The 25,963-nt window shown below is 39.2% G+C and overlaps 1 protein-coding gene across 5 annotated transcripts in view; it reads left to right on the top strand.

Annotated features, from left to right (window-relative positions):
* PTPRR (protein tyrosine phosphatase receptor type R) overlaps positions 1 to 25,963 on the top strand; it is a 249,062-nt gene that overhangs the window by 214,340 nt on the left and 8,759 nt on the right. For 3 of the 5 annotated variants that reach the window (XM_036459014.2, XM_036459016.2, XM_036459013.2), the window contains exons 9-13: positions 333 to 412; positions 1,138 to 1,275; positions 11,845 to 11,955; positions 13,674 to 13,831; positions 17,571 to 17,684. In XM_036459014.2, the coding sequence (XP_036314907.1) occupies positions 333 to 412; positions 1,138 to 1,275; positions 11,845 to 11,955; positions 13,674 to 13,831; positions 17,571 to 17,684 (601 nt within the window). Of the gene's footprint in view, positions 1 to 332; positions 413 to 1,137; positions 1,276 to 5,859; positions 6,026 to 11,844; positions 11,956 to 13,673; positions 13,832 to 17,570; positions 17,685 to 22,199; positions 22,823 to 25,963 lie in introns of those variants that run through there. The other 2 variants (XM_036459018.2, XM_036459021.2) reach the window with 2 other exon arrangements.

The following is a 25,963-nucleotide window of genomic DNA, read 5'->3' as shown; positions in this document are numbered from 1 at the left end:
GAGAAATGGGGTCAAGAATCATGAACCCATAAATAAATGGCATGAAGAATAAACTCACCATCTCAGGTTTGTGAGTGAGATTTATGTCAGGAACAGGCATCAAATGGGCCCAAATATCCCTCAAGAAACACAGATGCATCAAAACACAGACATATAGACACTCAGACACAACAACAAACACCGGCACAAGTTCAGCCAGTCAATAGGTAAGTTACCATGTGTACTATGTACTGGTTGTTGGTGTTCTAAGAAACTTTAAAAAGAGTAATGTGTTTAATGTAGATACATTAAACATATCGGTTTAACATACTATTTCTTGCTTTCTTCATTAGATCCCCTCAGCAGAGTGTGTTTAAGACCAAAAATTATAACTGATGCATTGAGCACCTACATTAATGCTAATTATATTAGGGTAAGTAAATAAATATCGTTTCTTTCTGATGAGCATGTCAACTTACTCTTTGGACTTTAAGATTACATTCCCCCCCCCCCCCCCCCTTAGAATAGATGACTTTTTACTTAATTTGGTTAGAGCAAGTTCTTTGTTGTTGTTTGCTTAGTCAGAATCAACATTGGGCTCTAACCGGTTTGGCTCAGTGGACAGAGCATCAGCCTGCGGACTGAAAGGTCCCAGGTTCAATTCCGGTCAAGGGCATGTAACTTGGTTCTGAGCGCATCCCCAGCAGGGGGTGTGCAGGAGGCAGCTGATGGATGTTTCTCTCACATTAATGTTTCTAACTCTCTATCCTTCTCCCTTCCTCTCTGTAAAAAATCAATTATATATACAGATATATATATATATATATATATATATATATATATATATATATATATATTTTTTTTTTTTTAAATAATCAACATTGGTAGTGAGTATTTTACAGTGAGTCCTCCTTTCCTGTGCGTGTGTGGCTGGGAAGCTCTGGTGAGGACGAATCATTCTGACCGGCAGCACCGTGTGCCATGCTTAGCTTGCTGGGAGAACAGCCATGTGGGCTGTGCTGCTGGGATCAATTAAGCCACAGAAGCCTGTGTTGCTTTTGGAGGAGCAGAGCCATGTTGTTCTGAGATATTTTACCTAGATTTTCAGTGCACAGCATGAACTTCAAAGCCAATCTTTTGTATCTTTACTCACATTAGGGCTACAATGGCAAAGAGAAAGCGTTCATCGCCACGCAGGGCCCCATGATCAACACCGTGAATGACTTCTGGCAGATGGTTTGGCAGGAAGATAGTCCTGTGATTGTTATGATCACAAAACTCAAAGAAAAAAATGAGGTATGACTTATGCCCAAGTACTAAATGTTATATATTTTTTGTTGCTTTAGGAGACATATTGTGTAAGAAAAATTGTTGTGTACTTAATAATGGATTTAAGATGGAAACTTTTAAGGTATTTAAATGATAGGTCACTTCATGCTTTCCAGAAAAATCAATACATATTTCTCCTATGTATCCACATGTCACAGTAAGAAAATGATAGACCAGGAATTATCACTGATTATGACTATTTATAGGCAATGAAGTAAAAAATTATTCGTTTGTATAGCAAGTAATTTTTGTACCTACTATCAATATGTGGTAAATACTCTTTTAGTTGTTGGCAATATATTGGTAAGCAAAACACAGAAAGGTTTATGTTCTTGGTAGATTTTAACTCTCTTGGAGTTGGCAGAGAAGACCGACAAAAACAATAAACATAATACGATATGTTTATAAAAATATTAGAAGGGCCTGGCCAGTGTGGCTAAGTGGATAGAGCTTCATCCTGCGGACAGAAGGATGCCAGGTTTGATTCTGGTCAAGGGAACATGCCTACATTGCAGGCTCAATCTCTAGTGTGGGGCATGCAGGAGACAGCCAATCAATGATTCTCTTTCATCATTGATATTTCTATCTCTCTAACCCTTCCTCTTCCTCTCTGAAATCAATAAAAATATATTGGGGGGGGGGGAGATTTTGATGACAACCCAGCTGGCATGGCTCAGTGGTTGAGCATCAGCCTATGAACCAGGAGGGCATGGTTCCATTCCTGATCAAGACACATGCTCAGGCCCCTAACTGATTTGGCTCAGTGAATAGAGCCTGTGGACTAAAGGGCCCCAAGTTTGATTCTGGTCTAGGGCATGTACCTTGGTTGCGGGCACATTTCCAGTGGGAGATGTGCAGGAAGCTGCTGGTCGTTTCTCTCGATGTTTTTAACTCTCTATTCCTCTCCCTTCCTCTCTGTAAAAAATCAATAAAATATATATATTTTCTAAAAGACACATGCTCAGGTTATAGGCTCCTCAGTGTGGGGTGTGCAGGAGGCAGCCAATTGATCCTCTCTCATCACTAATATTTCTATCTCCCCTCCCTTCCTCTCTGAAATCAATATATATATTATAATAGAAGGAATAAATACTATAGAAAAAAGTAGCATGAGTGTGCTGGGATGTAGGGAGGGGCTGAGAAGGAAGTGTAAGCTGCAGTGTTGTATAGTGGATGAGCCTCACTAAGAAAGTGAGACTTGAAGAAAGATTTGAAGGAAGTTATAAAATCCGAGCAACTTACTCAATGTCTTTATAATAAGAAGCCCCAAATTAGATTCTATTTCCATGCTAGTCATCTTTTCTGAGGATCTAACTTATGGACAAGAATACTCATTCTGTACTTTGCATCATAAATATAAAATTGTGTCTCTCTTATCTCCCCACCCCCACATGGAGGTATGTCACATAGATAATAGGGTGGTGAAGACCTGAGGGTGGGGGTACAAGTTGGGTAGATAAGGGCAAAAGGGGAGAAATGGGAGACATCTGTAATACTATCAACAATCTATAATAATAAAAGTGTAATATGCTAATTAGAACAGATGTCTTTCCGGAATGAAGCCAGGGCTGCAGCAACTATGGCTGCGAGGGAGGCATCCAGGCAGCCGCAACTGCAAAGGCCTACATTTGCACGAATTTTGTGTGTGGGGCCTCTAGTAATAAAAATAAAGTAAAACTGTGCAATTCCCAAAGGGTCCTGGCCTGGGCACTGCTTACATTTTAGGGCATCTTGTCATCTTGTTGACACAGTTTGTAGTCTGGTTTTAGTCAGCTTTTGTGTTTGTTTTCTTCCCCAGGATAAGAAGAATTTAAGAAAACTGAATTTCCCCTTGTACCCCTTTAATAAATGGCAACCCTGAGTATAATATAATCCAACTGCTAATCAAGAAAATCTAGGCTCACAACAGCAATTTATAAGTTTTTTAAAGTTTATTGTTTTCTTACATTTTTCTTGCTGCAATAGATGAAGGATTTTTTTTTCTGAAATTTATTTTGGAAAAAATATATATTTGACCAGTAGATGAAGGTATATACTTAATTAACTATGTGGTTTACTAAATAAATGCATTTCTAAGAATTTTATATGAAAGCCTGAGGTGGCATAATAAAAGTGACCCATCACATTCTCAGCAGTTTCACCCACTCTCAACCAATCAAACATACTACGCCACTGACAACTCCTGCACAGTTGTTTAATATTCGTGACATCTTTGCCTTCATGGTAGAAAAATATTCTTCAAAGTTAAAAATGTATATACATCCATGGAACTTAGATAATATGGCAGACAAGATAACCTGAAAAACCTCCCATTACAAAACCAGTGATACTGGGTAAAATATGAAATAACAGGTACAACAGAGCTTGAAAAATAATGTGAAGGAAATCCCAGCAATTAAAAACAGAATAAAAGGCATCAAACCAGAGAATTACAGGTTATATGGAGACCAAGCCTGTGGCTCCCAAAAGCCAGGAGTTAGAACGGAGACCTTCCATAAGGGGAGCACCTGCCAGGGCAGGGCCTGTAGTGGAAAGGGGATCCAGGACAATAAAGTCGCCTACCAAAATAGGACTATAGCAGGAAATCCATCTATCTTAGTCCAGGCTTCTCTTGGGATAAATAAAAAGGTTCTCTTGAGTATTCAGAATTCAAAGCCAGGAAATGCCAAGTGGAGTAATTTATATAAAAAGTAATGCTGGCTTGGTAAGGCTCTGTAGCACTTCACAGAAACAAAGGCAAAACCTTTTTGGATGCATACCCTCTCAACATCTAGTTCACAGAATTTCCACAGAAAAACCCCAACCAAACAAACTCATAAGTCAGCATTGTGAGGCATACAAGTAAACAATATAAGGAAAATCAGAAGAAGCAACAAGTTATAGAAATAGACCTACAAAAAATTGAATAGAGGCTATATACTATAAGCTATATTTTCATAATTAAGCACACAAATTATAAAATAATAAACTCAAATGAAAAGAGTAAGTTACAATTTAAACAGACTAGGGAGAATTTTAAACCAAGGAGTCCTAGACATAATTACTATATAGACACTATTATGAAAAAGAAAAATCTTCTTTAGGAAGGTTTAATAGTAGGCTAAACACAGCTGAACAATTACAGGATATAAAGAGAGAGAGAGAGAGAGAGAGAGAGAGAGAGAGAGAGAGAGAGAGAGAGAGAGCGTTAAGAAAATTATCTAGAAACTTGAAATGACCAAAAAATGAAAGAGAGTTTATTATACAGAGAGGGTAATATTTAAATGGCCAACATATGTCTTATAGAGAAGAAATGGGAGAATATAAAACATGAAGTAATATTGAAGAAACAATGGTCATGGATTTTCTAAAACTGATGAAAGACATGAGCTCTCACGTTTGAAAAGCACAATAAACCCTAGGCTGGATACCTCAAAATAAATCTGCAAGTAGACACCTGAATGAAGATAATATTCACAACCAGAGTAATAGAAAAATGGCTTCTCAATAGCAACAATAGAAACCAAAAATCAATTGAATGACCCCTACAGAGATATGAAAAGCAAACAACTGACCATATGGCACTTGTAGCAACATTTCCTAGATCTGAGTAGAATGCATTATCCCTGTCCACTTTGTTTTGAATTGTAAGTTTCTCAATACTTTGTTTGCTAAAAGTACATCCATACCCTTACTATATTCTATATCCTCTTCAATTAAAAACAAAATCATTTAATATGAACACTGGAAAAAGCACTGAGCATTTCAATCCTTAAATCTTATGATGTATTCCTTCCCTTGCATAGAAAGGGTAAGCACTGTGTCTTTAGTGCTCTAACTTCTTCTTGAACCAGGGATAGAAGCAGCTCAGGTTGCTGGTTAGTCAGAAAGCATTCCCTGGAGGCTAACATGTGACATATTTTAAAGATGTCAGTAAGGGTGAGACTTAGAGAATATGCCAAAGCTCCAATTCTTCTCCTTTGTCCCCAAGACCAAGGTTGGCATTCTAACAGAGGTGCTGCATGAGATTAATTCGCATTTCAATGTGATGCTGAGTTGGTTCTCAATGATGCTCAGGACTTTCCATTCTGCATCTGGAAAGGAAGAGAACACCTCTTGTTCTTTATTTTTCAACCTAAACACAGTTGGAGGTACCCCTTGGTACCACTCTCATAATTCACATTCTTCATTGGGAAAGCCAAGTGGATCTGTTGAAAACTAGATTTAAAAAAAAAATAGTAATGATCACACTAAAGGGTGATTGAGGTCTTTGTTTTTCTCTTGGACTAAATTTAGAAATTGGAAAGGTATTATTTTCTTACAATTTTTAGCCTCTTCTCTTTTTAAATGTCGGGGATAAATCTTCTGGAAATATCAAAGTTAAGTATATCATGTTTTCTAGGTGGGATTTTCTGTGTGTATTGTCCTGCGGCTAGTCATAATCCCAAATGTTGCAGTAAAAATTCTTTTTCATTGTTGATTATTCATTAAATTAAAATGAAATTCCTTTCCATCCAGACTCTCTGAAGATGTAAATACATTACGATAGAGGAAACTCTTGATGTTTTGCAGATCAAAATGATACTGAGAGGTCTGGCACAGAAGGAAAATGCAGCAGACTTTACACTCCCGGGAAAGCGCTGTTTACCAAAAATGTGCCAACTTTCAATTGTGTTGAGCGTCATTGTTTAGAATAGACAAAAATCATTTCCTCCCAAAAAAATGAAGGTGGAGTTATCTTTAGAAATTCCCAGGCTTTATATTTTCATGAACCTTTATACTTTTTAAATAAATAAATGAAGAATTTCCAGCTCTTATTTAATAATACCAATATTCTTATAGTTTTTTAATAAAATGAATATAAACAAAAACTTTCAAAATGAAGCTGAAAAATCAGTTCTATGGCGTGAAAGAGAAGAGAGTGTATGGCTGGTAAATTTTAGTTCCTTCAAATTGCAAGAAGAAGGGAATTCCTTCTGCAAGAAAGAGAACATTAAAAACACAGTGTTCAAACTCTTTTAAAAGGCAAAAGATTTATGCGATCTGAAGAGAAACCAGAGTATTGTTCAAACTCTTTTAAAGGTGAATTATTGCAAAACTGGGATTGGTTCAGTTCAAAAATGGAAATAGCATTTGCATATTCCCAGAATCTTTAGACCACCTCAGGGAGTCACGTGATGCCCCTCTCATCCCTTTCTAAGAAAGGAAGGAAGTAGCTGTAAATTATATTACCTATTCTGGGGAAGATATTTTCTACTCACCACCATTTATTGAAAGTACAGTTCATGCCGGGACCGGTTTGGCTCAATGGATAGAGCGTCAGCTTGGGGACTGAAGGGTCCCGGGTTCGATTCCAGTCAAGGGCATGTATAATACCTTGGTTTCGGGCATATCCCCAGTAGTGGGTGTGCAAGAGGCAGCTGATCGATGACTCTCTCTCATCGATGTTTCTAACTCTCTATCTCTCTCCCTTCTTCTCTGTACAAAATCAATAAAATATATTTTTTTTAAAAAGTACAGTTCATACATTAATTCAGTTATTTTCACTCATAACTCTACAAAGTTGGTTTTGCTATCTCTCTATTATGGGTGAGAAACGAGATGCTCAGAGAGGGTAAGCCATTTGCCTAAAGCCTCAAAGTTAGTGAGTACTGGAGGCCAAATTTTAATCCAGGTCTATTTGATTCCAAAGCTCATGCACTTAATTATTGCCCCAGCATAACTGGCCAAGCACTGATGCAAGACATTAGAGAGCAAGCAACCCATGGTTGGCCTCAGAGAGCAGTGAAGTACCACATTTATCTCTCATAAAGTGAGGGAATTACTTGGTGATTTGGCCTAGCATAATACTTCTCTCAAGTATACACAGCTGTATTCTATAGTATTGATATTTACATGTGTCTTTCATGTGAGCTATGACTTGACTTATAAATTTCATTTACCCCATTGATTGATTTAGTCAATACTCTGCAAAATTTAATCTCAAAAATTCATTTAAAAATAATATTCTGTTTTCCCTTCTTTTACTCCCTTCCTTTGTCTCTCTGATAAAATTATAGAAAAGATGAATTTTTATTACAGTTCTTTGTCCAAACAGTTCATACAAAGCCTGACAGCTCTTTAATAAAGTCCTGATGAGTGAGTAGGTGCCCACAGGAAACAATGCAGGCCGCGCATTGGCATGCAAAGGCAGAGAACCACACAGCCCGCCTGGGTCTGGCAGTTGGGTGTGCCTTGAGCTTAGAATAGTAGGACATGAAGGGAGTTGAGACTGGAATGTTAAGAAGTGCCAAAAAATATAGAACTATACTAAAACAAAACAAAACTTTTGGCTTCCTTATATAGGCAGCAGGGAGCCACTAAAGATGTTTTGAAATGGAGTGACATGATGTAATTTGTATATTAGAAATATAATTGGTGGCAAGATATAGGATTGGGATTTGAGAAAAGCGAGAGGAAGCAGGGAAATAGGTTAGAAGTTGTAGTAACAGCCGGGTAACAGGTAATGAGGTGCAGAATTAAGGCAATGGAAGAGTGTACTGATAAAAGGGCATAGATTTAAAAGTTGTTCCAGAGATAGAAGACACAGCATTTTGTTTCTGATGGAATGGGAGGGAATCAGAGAGAGTTTGATTCAGGATGTCTGGCTAGGAGACTGACTGGAAGAGGATGTCATGAATCTAGATGGGCAGCAAGGAAAGATTTGTGAGAGAAGAAAGTAAGTTCCATTTTTCGTCTAAGTTTGAAGATTCCTGGGGACCTTTGGATGATTAAGTCTACTAAGTGTCTAGAAATATATATCTAGAGCTTTAGACAAATTTGCAGATAAGAGATAGAGGACAAGTTGAATTTATCCTATATAATAAAAGGCCAGGGACCATAAGTATAATGACCAGAACAACAACTTGACCACTTTCCATGAGTTGCATTGACCACCTCTCAGTCCCTACACCTTCCTCCCCACCCATGAGTGGCAGTGGGAAGGGGGGGGGGGAGGTGGAGCAATGAGTGTCAGCAGGTCTGTAAGCTATGAGGGGTGGGCAGGGCGACAAGCAGCAAGTGCCAGCAAGCTACTCTTGCATGATTTCATTCACTGGGCCTCTAATAAAGTAATATTTTCTCAGAGGCTCCTAGCCCCCAGGGGAATTTTCCAAAAGACCTCTAGCAACACATCTGGGTTTCAGTTTTCTCTGTTGTAAAACAAATAATAATAATAATAAGAATAATAATAGCAGCAATGATAATATTTGCCACTTGCTCTACCTAACTCAAATGATTCTGAAAGGGATTGAATGATCTCTTAGTGAAGTTACTTTTACTATTAAATTGCTATACTATGTTAGTAATATTCATTTGGAAAACCAGGAATATGACTAACTACAGGTAATAACAGTAGACAGTCTGACCCATTCTATCCCTCTCATATGCAAATGTGCCAAATGAAACAGCTCATCTTTTTATTTAATTAGAGACATTCTCTATGCAATGATACAGGACTTTAGCTCATAGAGCAAAATCTCTTTTGATTTTTAAATCCATGGAATTTAAAGAGAAAGTAAATTTTTAAAAAGATTTTCCCCTGGCAACTAAACAACTAGCTGGACTTTCTTCTTCTTTATACCCAAATAGCGCTACTGTGGTGGGGCGAGAGGGAAGGTCAAAGAAAGAAAGGCTCATAAAATTATGAGTTTGCATTACATCCTGCTTTGGCTGTGAACCACTGATTATGACGAACGGGTTGGTGTCCAGAATCTTTATAGTCAGAGATTGCTAATTGCTTGTTTGCACCAAGGGACACATGATCCTCTGAAAACCTCATTTTTTTTCTCCAAATCACGAATTCTTGGAACTAATAGATAATTTTACTGAAAGGATCAGACCAATTAGTAGAAGCATAGTGGTGATTTGAGGTTATATATTCTGCTGGGTAGCATGCTATTTTTGAATTACCTACAATTACTGTAGCTTCACAATATTATCTGTAAGAGAGTATTTTCCTTCCTTTCATTTTCTGCCTCTATCATACCATTGTTAGCACCACAATGGAGGAACCCCAAAAAGCTGTTCATGAGAATAATTTAAACATGCACTTGTGCTCTTAGATACAGCTACACTTGCAGATCTCCCCCACCTCATATTCAAAAGCACCCACACTTATCTGGTCTCTTTTTCTACGTTCTCCCAAAAAGGGGGGGAGGGGATGTATTCTGTGTGTAAAAATAAGCTATTGTTATCTCAGAAAGGAGATGGGATGCTAATTAAGAGTTCTTTGAGTGAACAAGTCATATTGCATTGTCTTCGGGGAGCTGGCTGCCAATTTCGTTTTTTGGTAAAGAGTCAAGAAAAATATTCAAGAGGGCCCCGGCAAGCTTGAGAGAGAAGCAAGTAGTACTTCCATTTATCAAGTAGGTGCACAAGCCTGTTCTAGTATTGTTGAGAGGCAGGGTGCAGGCTGAGAGCTCCTGCCTCGAAGCTTTTCCTGCCGGTTTTGGGAACCACCTCCCCGAAGAGAGGCCCGCCGCTCAGATCTGATGGTGGACAATGCGGCTCATATATCCTACTGCTGGACCACTGAATGCCCCTTTCTTTTCCACTACTTTTCCCCCAAGATTCTTTGTCTCTTCTTGGATTCATCCAGGAGGCAGGAGTTTTGAGATATACAATAGCTTGGGTCTTGCAGTTGAAATAATTGATGCTCCATTGAAAGACACCGGGCAAATTGGTTAGTATGATTATCTTTAACAAGCTGGGGAAATTTGAGGCATTTGATAACTCATAAATGAGGAGGGAGATAAATTGCTCTATTTTTAAAAGGGTTTCTCTTCCCTCCCTCCTCCCCCTTAATGTTAATGTGATGTCAGCCAGAGGGAGCCTCTAGCCTGATTCCCTGACAGTCGTGGGTGTGGGGCGGCCTGTAAACAGAGGTGAAATGATTTACTTGGTCTGGAAAGGGACCAGAGCACAGAGGATGCAAATGTGTTTTTATTATAACGGATGAGAGGTCCAGTGAGTCAAGCAGGTAAAGTGACTTTCTTCGTGAGCCTGTCTTTGGAATGATTAGTGCTTAGCATGATGGAATCCAGGAGGTGTGTTTCTGATACTTCACATGTCTTTTCCTGTAGTTCTGTAATGATGTGATGCTTTTACGGCTTTGTTGCATTTTAAGTTCTTTATTTTTTCAAGTGTGATCATATTCCTCGGCATATGTGTGAGGACACAAGTGTCTTGAACACTAAAAGGTGCTGCTGGCAGGCCAGCAGGTGAAGGCGTTTCCCTTATAAATGTGCGTGTGTGTTTGAGAGGAAATCAGTGCTATCTAAACAATGCTTCTCAGATGAACATTGCATCCCTGGCAATTGCAATAAAGCATCAACTGTCCCACTTGATATTCTTAATCACTAAAATATGTGGTAAAAAAAATAATGCAATAGGTCTTTTGCAGTTGGTTACGAGGTGAAATGATAAATGATATGTGTGCTTAAATCTAATTTCATAGTTTTCTTTTAATAATATAACTTAGACATAATACTATAAAATTTAATGCCGGATGTAATTCATAATTAATGACCTAACCACTTTCTATGGAAGCTAGAAAGCCCAGTCATTGTAAGAACAGAACACTAGTAATAATAATAAATAATAATAATAATAACAACAGCAACAGGTTTTGAGTGCTTTTTCTTTGCCGGGCTTGGTTCTAAGTGCTTCCCACAGAGTAAATCGTGAAGAAACCGAGGCCAGAGAGATTGAGTATCTTGCTGATGGATTCACAGCAAATAATAAGTAGATTATTCACCAAAAGGTGAGCCCAGGCACTCTGACCCAAAGCGTGCACCTGAACCAAAATATTATAATGCCTTGTTTGTACTATGATTGTTATTAAACCCTTCAAAGAGCATCCATTATAAAAATATTTTAAAGTAATTTTGTTAGACACCCATTGTAATGGACCCCCTCAGTGGAATGACCGTTGGTCCTGAAAAATATGCTCTCGTACAGGCATCACTTGTCCGAGCCGCTGCCCCCCATACAAGGGGAACGTCACCCTGTGGCATCTAACCCATTGCAGATGCTCAGGAGACACTGCCACTCGGTGGAGCAGGGAAATGTGGCTTGTCTTCACAGTCACGAGAGAGCACTTCTTTCATTTCTAGTCACTGCATGGTCAATTCTAATGTGTGGATACTAATCTCTCAATTCCTAATTAAGTTTTTAGTTCGTTCTCAATTTCTCTGTGGGGTTTTGGGAAATTCTACCTTTATTTTTTGGTATGGGATTAACAGTAATAGTGTTTGCCAAGAACATGCAAAACATGATGCTTTATTTTTTAAAAAAAAAACAACAACAACCTTTTTGAGATGTAATTGACATGCTGTAAAAATCACGTTTAATGTGTACAATTCAGTGGTTTAGTACATTCACAGAATTGTAAAAATTGATACCTGATTTTTAAAAAAACTAATTAAATAAGCAACTCCTGAGATGCTTGAATGAGAAGCACTCCTAGGCCAATGAGCATCATTAATATTCGCTCTGTTCTGCTCTCTCCTTCATCAGAAATGTGTGTTATACTGGCCCGAAAAGAGAGGGATTTATGGAAAAGTCGAGGTTCTGGTTATCAATGTCAATGAATGTGAAAACTACACTGTTCGGAACCTCGTCTTAAAGGTAAGATTACATGGCTATAGCTACCTACAAAGTAGATGATATTAGAGGATAACATTTATATTTTGAAATTATTACCCTAATAAGTGCTACAGATTTAACTTAAACCAATTAAATACTGTCAAGATGAAAGAGAAATTATAATCATCCCCTCAAGTATTTCTTTGTTGTCATACTACAATTAAGTATGGAATAATTAAATAAGTACATATTAAGGAAATTCACTAACTAGGATGTTATTATCTCATTTGCATAAATAAGAAATCTCTTGATTTAACCTTTTGAATGCCTTTAGCTAAAGGTTTATTCTAGGGGCTTTGCCATGATGTTTTTCAGTGTCACTTGGGCTTGTGCAGCTTTAAGTAAGACCTGGAGACTCTAAGAGAGAAAATCTGTGCCTGTGGGTGGCTGTGGGAGGCACGACAAGTCTGAAGTGTTGATGAGATCTTCCACACTCAGAGTTACAGTAATTTATAGGGACTTCCCCCAGACCAGATTACATCATAGGAAAATTATCTATTTCACTTGCGGGCAGCAGATGCTGAGGAATGTTGCCATGGTATTGTTTCTGATTCCAGAGAACAATCATCTCACAGGTCTCAGTCCCACCTAGACCCTCACTGCCAGGACACAGTCATCACAGAGAGAGCAGGGGCAGGGAGCTCTCGTGGTTTGTAAGGAGAAGCTCGGGGTAGGAAGGCCCCTACCAAAGCCTGTTTTTAAAAATATGTCCCAAATGCCTAGATCGTGTCAGGACCCCACATGGACCCTCCCTCGTAGCATTTCTAACCAGTGACCCCTGGGCCTCTTGATTACTGGAATTTCTCACTGCTGTTTAAAAAGCGGAATTCGGGATGAGTGTAGAAATATTACAGTGATTGCATGTAACAATGTGTTTTTATATTGGTTAATATATTTTTAGTAACCTGTCAGGAAAGTTCAAAGAGCAGGAAGCACACTATCTCCAAATTCTTTATTTCTTTCTTTTCTTTTCTTTTCTTTTTCTTTTTTTTGCCTCCGAATTCTTTCTTGGCTACCTTTTCATCTACCATTTTGTTTGTTATAGTAAATTACAAACATAGATTTAGCCTATGTTACTTATCACTTTCTATACTAAATATATATTTTCATTTATTTTTTTCTGCTTTATTTTCTTGTTTTAAAATTTTAATTAAATTTATTGGAGTGACATGGGTTAATAAAATTATATAGGTTTCACATGTACATCATATGTGTATCATTGTTCATCATTTAATAGAGGCAAAAGTGTCAAACTTTGATATCAGGATATTTACAGTAAAGTTTTCTCAAGGTGAAGGATTGTTCTTAAAAAATTAACTACAGCCCTGGCTGGTGTTGCTTAGATGTTACAACATCAGCCTGAACATGGAAGGATCGAAGGATCGGTACCTGGCCTGGTTGGGGTGCATTTGGGAGCAACCTAACGATGTGTCTCTCTCACGTTGATGTTTCTCTCTCTCTCTTTCTCCCCCTCCCTTCTTCCCTTCCACTCTCTCTAAAAATCAATGGGAAAAAAATATCTTTTCGGATGAGGATTAACACACACACACACACACACACACACACACACACACACAATTTACCACCTAGAAATAAGTTAAGAGCAAGATGGGAATGAGAGAAGGCATGCAGTGTTGTGGTTTGGATGACTTTTAGTTGCACAAGTAAATGAGACACTTGGTGGTTGTTGCTATTTTCAGCAAGGAAGTCACACCCAACATGTGAAGCATTACTGGTACACCTCATGGCCCGATCACAAGACTCCAGACAGTGCCCAGCCCCTTCTACAACTCATGCTGGATGTGGAAGAAGACAGACTTGCTTCTGCAGGCCGAGGGCCTGTGGTTGTCCACTGCAGGTAAGGCACGAACTATCTTGTCCGCCTAAGCAAACAGTCCATCCTTTGTAAAGTCGCAGAGTAGATAGAAATTGGGTTTTCCTTCTTAGTTGTCAATAAATCAAATACTTATTGAAATTGGTTAACTTCCTCATATTTGAGTCTTGATCAAGATGATGTTTACAATGCAATATTAGGGCATTTTCAGCAAGCAATTATACAGTGGAAGAAATACCACTTCTGGCTAATTCAGTTCTCTACCTTGAAACTTACTTTTATTCGTTTCATCAGTATAATATACACTAGGAATTAACTATTAGTGGCTTTTTTTGTTGTTGTTTCAAGATGGCACCTGAACTATACTTGAATTTTATCTTGATAACATTTATTATTTCACATTTAGTCAGTCAACTATTTTAAAAATTATTTCATGAAAAACAGATGGAAATAAATTATTAAAAGGAAAACAAAGCCAGCCAGTATGGCTCAGAAGGTGAATGACTACCTATGAACCAGAGGGTCCCTGGTTCGATTCCTCATCAGGGCATATGCCCACAATCTCCAGAAGGGGGTGGGCAAGAGTCAGCCAATCAATGATTCTCTCTCATTGATGTTTCTCTCTCTCTCTCTCTCTCTCTCTCTCTCTCTCCCTCTTCCTCTCTGAAATCAATAAAAATATGTTTTTTTGAAAAGGAAAGCAAAGTGCTGTTACTAGAACATGGGCTAGCAGAGGTTAAGGTGATAAAAGCAACAGATGCCCTTGATGGTCCTCTTCCCTCAAAGCTCTCCTCTAACAATGGATACCTCATCCTCCTTGTTTTCCTTTTAGTGTGTGCCCCCCCCCCCACAAAAAAGCAACTATTTTTAAAGATATCTCAATAATGCCTTGGCAGGGCTGGACCAAATGATTTTGATGGCCTTATACAGCCCATGGGCTGGATGTTCCCCATCTCTGTTTTAGATGATAATTTTAGTTTCATTCTTTTTTGAACTCTTGTGGTTTAATTAAGAGTAAAATTTACTATATGTCTACTTACTCAAAAACACCATTATCCAGTTTTTAGCATTAAGCTTTATCCTAAACTTAGCTTGGGGCTGAGGAAAAAATAACCTAATTGGCCATCCTTTAGACTGGAACTGTCCCCCACCCAAAATCATAAAACAATGAAGATATACAAAATGAACTAGTTACTGCTCCTACAAAATGAGCTCCCCTTCTGATTAGTATTTCTAAGAACGAGACCATCTTTCTTCCAGGCATTCAACCTCTAAAAGTGACAGTTATCTTTGGCCTTTCTCTTAATTCCAGCCTCAGTATCTAATCAGTCATTTGATTGGCTTTCTCTTCAAAGCTCCCACAATCTTCACTTCCTGTCCAAACACCCAAGTTCAGGCCCTTATGATCTCATTCGTATATTTTAGAAATAGTCGGCTAATTGCACACACACTCCATTTCCCCAGGCCCATACCCAGTATAGCCTCCCCAAAGCACTTCTCTTTGATGATGCTCCTAAAACCCTCTTACATCACATGCATTCCCTGCTCAGAACTTCTCAATGGCTTCCCATTGCCTGGAACAAAAATTCATAACCTTGGGTCTATGCGTGAGCTAAAGGAGTCAAGGAACTCCTTGAAATTACTTTCACAAATCTGAGCACCTAATGTTCTGTTAGTTTTTCTGGAAAGTGAAATTTCCTAGTTTTCATCAAATTCTAAAATATAAAGAAGTTTTAGAAGATAAAGTCCAAACTTCTTAGCTTTCCAAGTGAGACCTTTAATAGGTCTCAGGGTACCTTCCCAGTCTTCTTTCCCATTATCTCTCTCAAAAGCTGCGTTGGTGGTATAGTGGTGAGCATAACTGCCTCCCATTATCTCTCTCAAACAATTCTCTCTTCAAGCCAAATTTAACCTACTCATTGTTGCACATCATATAGGTGTTCTGCAGCAATTCTTTCCTTAAACCCTTCCCATGCCTGGAATATTTTCTCTCATTCATGATAACCAAAATGCCTGCCATTCATATGGTACAGTTCAAATCCTCTATCTTTAATGAAACAAACTCTCAATAGACACTTCAACTAAAAGGGGCCCATTCTATTTTGGAATTCCTTTGCACTCACATTCACAGAAACAAGTTCTAAAGAGGAGGATGTAAATGCTATTTGAGTGCCAAGAGGGGAGCTGTTAATTCAAACTAGGAAGTTTAAGGAAAACCTCTAAACATTGGAATAATGTTGAACAGAATCTTTAAAAATGACCAATGTTTGTGGTTTTAAAAAGGTGGTAGAGAGGGCATTTTTTTTCACTGAAGAAATATCATCAACATCAACACAGAAAGGAAAATTGGAAAACAAAAGGCTTTTTCTTTTTCCTTTTTTTTTTTTTTTCAATGATTCATGTAAATGAAAAAATGGCACAAAGGGTACAAGGACTACAATAAAAAAAAAATTAAGCCTGAAAATTAGTCACATTTGTATTATTCAAGGTCATGAATACCATAGTAGGGAGCTTAGATGTTGTGCTATAACTATTGGGAGCCATCTACAGTTCTGAGTAGAGTAAGATGATCCGGTCCCTAGCAGCTGTGTGTATTGTGAATTAGTCCAGGAAAAGGCTGGAGACTTGGAAACCATAATGAGATCATTGCTCATCATGAAGTACGATGTCAAAAACGTGAGCTCAGTCTATAGAAAGGAAAGAATGGATCACAAAGCTCAGTAAAGGTGGAAAATACAGGTATTGGTAACAGATTGAATGTGGGAGGTGAGGGGGGAGATGTTGAGAATGTCTCCAAGTTTCACAGCTGGAAAACTTGGGGCTGACTGGTAATGCCATTGAGGGAAAATATAACTGACTGTTTAGATGCACTGAGATGAAACGAGTGCAAAGTAGTAACATCCGGAATCCGAACTAGGAGATGGAATGCCAATCTAGAGTTTAGGAGAGACTTGGGGAATTTAAGTGTAAATTTAAAAGAAATTTACATAAAGACCATTAGTGGTTGAAATTGCTAAGAGAGAGAGAGAGAGGGAGAGGGAGAGGGAGAGAGAGAGAGAGAGAGAGAGAGAGAGAGAGAGAGAGAGAGAGAGAGAGAGAGAGAGGGGGGGGGGGGCTTGTTAGGTTGATGACATACTAGGTAAGACAGAAATACGTATAAACTCTCTGGACGGTAGTGTTTCTATCCAACTATAAGTGACTTAGAAATATGTGCCTCTAGCACCTCCTCTCTCCTAATTGTATTTTCAGTTATTCATGAGAATCTTCACCATCAGTATATCCAAGAGCAAACTCAAATTAGTCCTCATTCCAGAATTCCACCTTTGTCTCAGTAGACTACCATTCTTCCAATCTTGGTCATCTTTGACTTTTTACTTTTCTGTCTGTTCAAATCCAGTCTTTCAGACTCACATTTGTGACATGTCTAAGTCTCTTCCCTCCTTTTTAGTGCCCACACCTTACCTAAATTCAGACCCTGATGATTATTATTCTTTGTAGACCAGTTACAATGCATTTTTCACTCTTCTCCTCACCTAACACCTCCCTCCACCCAACTCATCTTACTGCATATAGCTAACGGAGATTAGAATGTGTGTAAGCACTTAGCTCAGACCCCAGGTTGTAATACGCAGTATATGAGAGCTGTTGTTGCTATTGCTATTCATCCCAGCTGCTGTTTCAAATTTAAAGCTACCTTTTTTAAAATATTTTTTATCTTTGCTTTTTTTCTTCCACCTTTTTATTCTTTGTCCTTTCTTTTTAGTGCAGGGATAGGTAGAACGGGGTGTTTTATTGCTACATCCATTGGCTGTCAACAGTTGAAAGAAGAAGGAGTTGTGGATCCGCTAAGCATTGTCTGCCAGCTTCGGGTAGACAGGTGAGTGTCTGTGGGATTGGGTATAGAGATCAGAGCATCATTATCTGTCAAAGCCTGCTCTGACCAGCCTGACTTTGCAAACAATAAAGGCGCCAAAGTTCTAAATCTCTGTAGTGATTTGTGTAAAGTGCTTAAGAATATACATTATATTCAAAAGCCATCAAAGAAAGTGTTATTAGCAATTCTGGCCATCAGGAGTCCAAAACCAGCCTGGCTAGGTGGCTCGTTGATTGAGTATCATCCTGTGCACTGAAAGGCTCCAAAGTCCTCCTCTTGATCCTTTAAAATGAGGTATATGTCATACTACCAAGAGCCCCCCTTTTTTAATAGTGAAAAATATGCATAACATTTACCATCTGATAAATTTGGGGTGACTTCTTGGTGGGTATAAGGTGAAACAATCATTTTTATACATAGATCACTTTTGTGATGATCCCTGCGTATGTGTTGAAAACAGAACAAAAAAGAACTTTCTTCCTTTCACTCCAGTAAAGCCTACCTGGGTAGGTGAATGGTTGAGCTGGTGATGGAGACCGTGTGCAGGTGCTCCTTGAGAACAGACACCGACAGAAGGATTTGGTACCAGCACATGAGCAGCCGACCTCTCGCTCTGTGCACTTCAGTGTCCTGTAGGGCAGTAGTCGGCAAACTGCGGCTCGCAAGTCACATGCAGCTCTTTGGCCCCTTGAGTCTGGCTCTTCCACAAAATACAACGTGCAGGTTGTGCACGTACAGTGCAATTGAAACTTCATGGCCCATGCGCAGAAGTAGGTTTTCAGCTCTCAAAAGAAATTTCCGTCATTGGACTGTTGATATTTGGCTCTGTTGACTAATGAGTTTGCTGACCACTGCTTTAGGGGAAGAAGAGCTGTTCTGAAAGGCTGAAATACTGGGCTCTCTTCTCTCATTCATACAGCGAATATCAATTACTCACCTCCTGCCCAAGGCGTTGTTCTAGATGCTGCCAGTGCAGCATTGGATGGGATGAGTGAGGTTCTGCTGTCCTCCAGTTTACATGCTAACAGAGAGAGAGGAGATAATAAACAAGCTAAGAAATAAACAGGATAATTTCAGACAAAAATAAAACTGAGCAGTAATAAAAAGAAGAGGAAGATTTTGCTCTGTGACCTGGAGTTTTCTAGAAGCAAAATTAGAGTCACCTTTTAAGATTTATTTGATAAATATTTATCAAGCACCTAGGTCCTAGGATTTCAGTAAGAGACAAAGATTTTTTCCTAAAATTTAATGAAATAATATTTATAAAGCACTTAGAACAGTCTGGCACACCATAAGTCTTAAGTACATGAAAACTGTGTTATTATTGTTTCCATTATTATTAAAATTATCAATGAATTTTCTCCTATCTCTAAAAATGAAACATTCAAATCCCCTTCGTGGATGAAGTTTTCCCTCTCTATTTCTATCTGTCCTTGACCCATTTTAAGTAATAATTTCTAAATCTTGTAAGTGTGCCCTCCCTCTATTTTTCTCTTAACTTTGGCTTATTAGAGGCTGCTTAATATAGTGGTTATGATTCTAGGCTCTGGAGACAGATTGCCTGGGTTTGCATTATGGTTCCCACCACTTTCTGATTGTGTGGCCTTGTGCACGTTATAGGACTTCTCTGTGCCTTGGTTTTCTCACTTGCAAAATAGAAGTAATAATAATTTCTACTTCCTATATTTGTTGAAGGATTAAGAGAGAATTTTCAAAGTACCTTTTACATGTTAAGTGTGCCGCCAAGTTTAGCCATGGCTATTGTCAGTATCTATAGCAAGAAACCTAACTGGAACTAATAATCTCTATCCCACAGGGTTGCAGTGACATTAAAATGGATTACACCTGTGAGGCACTTTGTAGAACACAATTTCAAAAAGAGAGAAATATCAATTTGTTGTTCCATTTATTTATGCATTCATTGCATAAATTGATTCTTGTATGTGCTCTGGCCAGGCTGGAACCTGCAACTGAGCTACCCCACCAGGGCTAATGTTTTCTTTTTGTACCTGAGAAGATCAATCCATTCCTCTCCCTCTCTTATTACAATTGTTCTTTTAGTCTCCCTCACTCCCCTTGCCTCCATCAGTACTGTCCACGCTAGCTCCAATAGAATCTGGTGCCTTCATGTCAGACTCTGGGACCTGCCTTCACCCAGAAGAGGGCCCCTCATCAGAAAGTAAGGGACAGCATCCCATCCGCGGGAGCTGCTCCCACAATGGCCTTGACCTCTCCTGCTTTGTGCTTCTATTAACAAGACTCCTGCTTGGGAACCAAAACCCCCCGGGTGCTCTAGTTGATATCCCTGTGCCCTGCTTTCCTGCCGGCAAATGCTAAAATTCCATGAACACCAGATCTCAACAGACTCAGAACCAAGTTGGCCGACACCTGCTCTGACTCTTATTTGGAAGAACATCCTAAAAAGCACTGGGCATGGTTTACCCTTTATTTATTTATTTATTTATTTATTTATTTATTTATTTTCTTTCTTTCTTTCTTTTTTCCTTTATTTCTTTCTTTCTTCCTTTCTTTCTTTCTTTCTTTCTTTCTTTCTTTCTTTCTTTCTTTCTTTCTTTCTTTCTTTCTTTCTTTTTTTTTGCCGCTGTTACTCTTAATCTTGCCTATTCGCCCTCCCATCAACCACCTCCCCCACCTGCTTTTGTAGCCTAACCTCCACTTTGGTTTCCACTTCTCAGTCACCGCAATTTGTCAGGCCTACCAAATTGTCCTCTAATTTTGAATGGAATCAAAAATACTTTTTTTTTTTAATCATATCACAATGCCTCCTCTATCTGCTCCTTCCTTCCTAAAGCAAATAGTCAGAAAACTTAGCCTTGGCCTTCCATCACCACCAAGGTTTTCCCACAAGCTTGTCCTTTCTCTTCTGATAGGATCTTCAAAACATAGCCAACTTCTCTGCTGATCTGCAGCCCTGGACTCCCACCCCCTTGGATTTGAACTCCTGCCAGTACGTGTCTCAAAGTCATTCTGATTTATTCATCAACATCCCTTCTACATAAAATTCTTTCTGAGCAGCTGTTGTTTATCAAACAGATCCTCTCCTTTAAACTTTCCTTGAAAGCTTTTTCTTTTTCCTTCCTTCCTTCCTTCACAGGATCAGCATCAGTTTTCCTTTGTTGTCCCTTCCGTCTGTGGTACACTCTTATGGCCACTGTGAAAAGGAATACCGAAAACCTCCCACCTTTCCTTCACCCCATCCAACCTCTTGTTCCCCCATCCTTCTTGCTTCTTGCATTCAGCTTTTTCCTGTCATACTTCATTTTAAAAATATCCGTGTCTGGCTAGCTGCTGCCACTGACCATGTCTTTAACGCATGACAGGAAAGGCAGAGATGGTCCCCGTTCTGCTCTTGCAGCTTTTCGTCCTTCATCAGTTCTTCAAAGCTCGTCCCCAACCTAGACTCCTCAGTCATCCATCCTTGCCCTCAGCTCTGGATCTGCCTTCAGACATTTCAGAAAGCACTCTTTGTACTCAGAAGTGTATTTAATCTTGGCCTTTTTTCGTGGTCTTCAAAGCACATCTCCTTTAACTCCCAAAGTGAACACCCCAGTAGGAAAAGAGATATTCTTGGGCTTCTTTAAAAAAAAAAAAAAATGAGGTGTGTCAAGTAAGTTGCCCAAGGTCATAATGCTTAGGAAATGGCAACATAGTCTTCTTTGGAATTCAGGACTTCTGATTTCTGACTCAAAGGAGTGACTGTCATAGAGATAGTCATCAGGCTTTTGGAATATGTGTATTGTAAAACTGCTTGAAAACACACACACATATCTCTTTGGTAATGCTTTGCCAGTTTTTAAAAATGCAATGACACCATAATTTTTAAAACAATGATTAATATCAATGAGAGCTGTTTCACAAATAGAGTGATGATATCAGCAGTTGCTGTAAGAGTATAATTTTTTTTTATTGAGCATCTTTTCATATGGCCATCCATATGTCTTCTTTCTTTCCCTGCTTCCAATATTTATTTATTTATTTATTTATTTATTTATTTATTTATTTATTTATTTTTGAATATAGTTGATGCTCAATCGTATATTAATTTCAGGTGTACATCATAGTGGTTAGTCATTTGTGTAACTTACAAAGTGATCCTCCAGTAAGTCTAGTACCCACCTGACATCATGCATCATTATTTCAATATCATTGACTATATTCCTTATGTTGTAATTTACAACCCCGTGACTATTTTGTAACTACCAATTTGTGCTTAATACTCTGGTTTCTCTTCTGAACATATAAATCTTTCGTCTTAAGAGTATAATTGAGGGATATAGGAAAGTTGCCTCATCTCAAAATATCTACATAGGGAGGATGCCAAAAATATCTGTGTAAGGTCAACATCTATATTCCTGCTAATTAGAGAGCCAGTCCTTGGCTAAGAGAACCCTTGCTCTTTAAAGTCCATTTAACCTAGAGATGGGAGTTGAGGGTGACCCTTTATACCATCTCAGCTATTGACACTTTCATGTAAACAAAATAATCTATTCTTTCCAGCACGGCAGCTAGAGAGAGTATAGCTGCCTGCATCGTCAGTACATTCAGAACATGGGTTTCCATGAAGGGGAATTGAAGAGAAGGCTTCAGAAGCTGGGTGATCCCGTCGAGGAGCCTGCAGACAATGCCTGGTCACTGGGGGCCGGAGGGGCCCAGGAAGGGAGCAGACGAGCTCTAGCAAGGGACACATTGCAAAGGGCAGCTACCTCATTAGGGAGACCCAGGACCATAAAGTATTAACTATTTCTAGACGGTGACAGCAGAGCATTACCCTGCCCGCAGGGTCCTTCCCAGCACAGGGGGTGGAGCTTATGGGATGGCACAGCTCTCAGGCCCAGGAAGCCAGGCCCACCTCGGGGTGTTGGTAGGACGGGTGTTTGTGGATGGGCCTGAATCCCTTGTCTGGTGTCTGTTCTGCAGGACTTTGCTCTGCGTGCTGCTCCTGCTTCATGCGTTTGTTCATTTACTGAGCACCTCCTACTGAGTGTGCATGGGGCACCGGGTGTAGGAAGATAGATTCCTTAACAGACTTTCCCAGACTGTGTTTCTCAGAGCCACAGTTTGATTATCAATTAAACTAGGAGAGCATGCTAAGTGCCAAATGCTCTTAGACTGTATTCGGGGCGGGGGCGGGTGGGGGGAGGGATTCTCAATTAAGTTAGAGAAAAAGCTGTATATTATATTTCTTAGAACCCTCTCCTCTTGGAGATTTATAAAAAGTATTGATGCATTAAAGGGTCTGAAAAGTCCCCCAACCTGGAAACCCATGGAACTTCCTTTAAGCATTCTTCCACATGTACCCCCTTTCCTCAAAGACCTCCTAAATGGAGAGAAAGAAGTTGTAAAATAGTAAACTGTCCTTTCGGAAGCCCAGTGGTGCTGAGAAGACTGGAGATGGCATAGGGATGTGAGCCTGGGTGGGACCATCCAAATGGGGAAAGGAAAGGGTGGGGCTGGCTGATTGGAAGCATCCAGCAGAATGCAACAGGGAGACAAATGACAGAGCTTATTCAGACACATGACAGAGAGCTGATGCTTCTTATTCTGCCATGTACACGCCTTTTCCCATCCTCTCAGACCCTCTCTAACAATGACCTCTGATCCAAGAGGTCCAGGCTGCATGATGCCCCGTGTTTTTTACAATCTGCCCCCACCACGTATAGCTGCCTCTGCTTAGAAGCCCGGGACATGGCTAACAGAGAAAAGGATGAGGCAGTTACTTATATTATATACTTGACATGGGGCTTGTTTCATGACTAAGTCAAGAGTTTGAGCATTCAGAAGAATCAAAATCCTGACGCGCCACCCTACCCCCAACCCCTGCCACAAAATAAAATAAAAAATGACAGTGCCTGATGGTTGTGATCCAATATGACAAAAACAGGCCATTTGTATCCAGATCATAAATCCGCATTTTAGAATTCAAATGGTCTAGTTTAGAGATGAGTCTGTGCTAAATGGATACTTCCAGTGTAACAACAATGACAAAGCCATTTGGTGGATTCCTCATTCTCTGGCACGACATTATTTTTATTGGCTTTAAGGCAACTCCTATTAATAGATGCTACAGTTCGCACTGCAAATTCATGAGTCTGTGATTCTCCTTTTAATAATACTTTTGAGCATATTTGGACTAAAATAGGATCTCTTTTTTTCCCAAGTAGAAGGTCAAACTCAGGGCAAGGCACCCACAGGGTTTTATTTAGAAGTATTCTGGATTATTCCATTAATTTTCATAATGTTTGTTCATTAAGCAGTGACATGGGCAACAGTCATTTTGGACTGAGCACTGATAGTGGGACTGAGGACTGCTAGCCGGCAGCCACTACAGCATGAGGTAGACCAGATGTCCAGGAGCCCGGTGCTGATCCTGGTTCTGGCCTGAATTTCCTGTGTGACCACTTGTCCATTCTAGGCCTCTAGGTCCTATTTGTAAAAAGAAAAGTGGGATATATCAGTGGTCCCTTAGTCTTCTGGTATGAGGAACCCTTTTATAAAATTAAAATGTTTCCTGCACTTGAACCTGACAGTTGAATTTTTGAAATACATAATGCTTATAAATTAATCTTCATTCTAAGACTCACAGTGATTACAGATGCATATGTATGCATGTTTATTTGGCCAACTGATGGATGCTGAGAGTACCAGTGGATTCAGAGACCCCTCCAATCAGATGCCTTTTCTAGCCTGGGATTCAGTGATGGGGAAGTGATTGGCCAGCTCCCTAAAAATTTCTCTCAACGATTGCATTCTTTGAGTCTATGAACCTTTGTTTTTGTAGAGAACAATGGAATTGCAATAACAGACTATCATAACACTTGCCAAACATCTACTAGGAAAGAGATGGTAAAAAATAAAAATAAAAAAAAATAAATCTGGCCTTAAGAACATTGTACAAATCTTCTTAAGAGGAATCCAAGACCTAAAAATAATGAATAATATATCTAAAATCATATAACAAATTTTAACTTTTTTTTAACAATCTGAATTGAACTTCCAATTTTGCTCAAATGAAATTGGTTAAATTTTGTTTGTTTGTTTTTTGTTGTTGTTGTTGTTGTTGTTCCCAAAAGCCTATTGTTTTCTAGGGTGGAAAACCTAAATGGGTTAAGCACAAGTTTAAGAGAGAGAGGAAGTTCATATTTTAATCCTGCTTTTGACAGTAACCCTAAACTAATCCTATATAATAAAACCCTAATATGCAACTTGACCGAATGGCAGAATGACTGGTCACTATGACGTGCACTGACCACCAGGGGGCAAGATCCTCAACGCAGGAGCTGCTCCCTGGTGGTCAGTGTGTTCCCACAGGGGGCGTGCACTCAGGCAGAAGCTGCGCTTGCAGCTGGTGAGGGCAGTGGTGGTGGTGGGATCTTCTTCAACCTCTGAGTCAGAGCATTAGCAGGCTTAAGCTGGCAGGTGGACATCCCCTGAGGTGTCCCAGACTTTGAGAGGGCACAGGATGGGCTGAGGGACAATCCCCTCTCCCCACCCCCACTCCCAGTGGATACGTGTTGTGTACCGGGTCTGCAGTTGCTATACAAACCAGGAAAATTATTTATTTCAGATGGTTTAAGTTTACTTACTATTAAAATCTGAAAATAAGTGTGATGACTTTCTTTTTTCTGTAAAAAGGGATAGTTTGCTCAATCGTGTTTTCCTGTTGCCATTCATATATAAGTCAACAATTTTCAAAAATTATGGTAAATAGAAATGACCCAATGCATTAGTACTAAGTTGGATAATACATTGTAAGGATGGTTTATGACTTAGAAAGCCTTTCCATATCCTGCTTAAATCTTCTCATCTTAAATAGTATAAATTAGTTGTTTCTTCTCATCTTAAATAGTACTAAATTAGTTGACTGTAGCATCTAATTAAGAATTCCAGTTGTTTCCACAGTGTCTAGCTCCTACGACAAGAGATTCATTTAGGCTTGTGAATGCCAGCATTTCACAGAAGTGACAAAGGTCAATTACACATTGAGCAGGAGAGATGCACCTGTCCCTTTAAAAAGTAATAGTAATGATCGATAGTAATAAGATGGCCTAGGAAACTCAGAAAAAGCTCCTATGCACATTAATGTTATAGGAGAATGGCTAAAGAGCATGACCATCAGGAGGCAGAAAAGGAAGGACCATATTTCATTGCAGGTTGGTGTCTGCAGCTTTTTTTGTCATCCTATTTCTTTTCGTTTTAGTTGGCACCTCTAGACACTGGAAGAACTTGAAAAGAGAATTTTGGAAATGAGACACAGAAAATAA

The sequence above is a fragment of the Pipistrellus kuhlii genome, unplaced genomic scaffold (genome assembly GCF_014108245.1).
Source record: "Pipistrellus kuhlii isolate mPipKuh1 unplaced genomic scaffold, mPipKuh1.p scaffold_m20_p_3, whole genome shotgun sequence".
Taxonomy (NCBI): domain Eukaryota; kingdom Metazoa; phylum Chordata; class Mammalia; order Chiroptera; family Vespertilionidae; genus Pipistrellus; species Pipistrellus kuhlii.
This window is presented reverse-complemented; position numbering and strand designations above follow the sequence as displayed.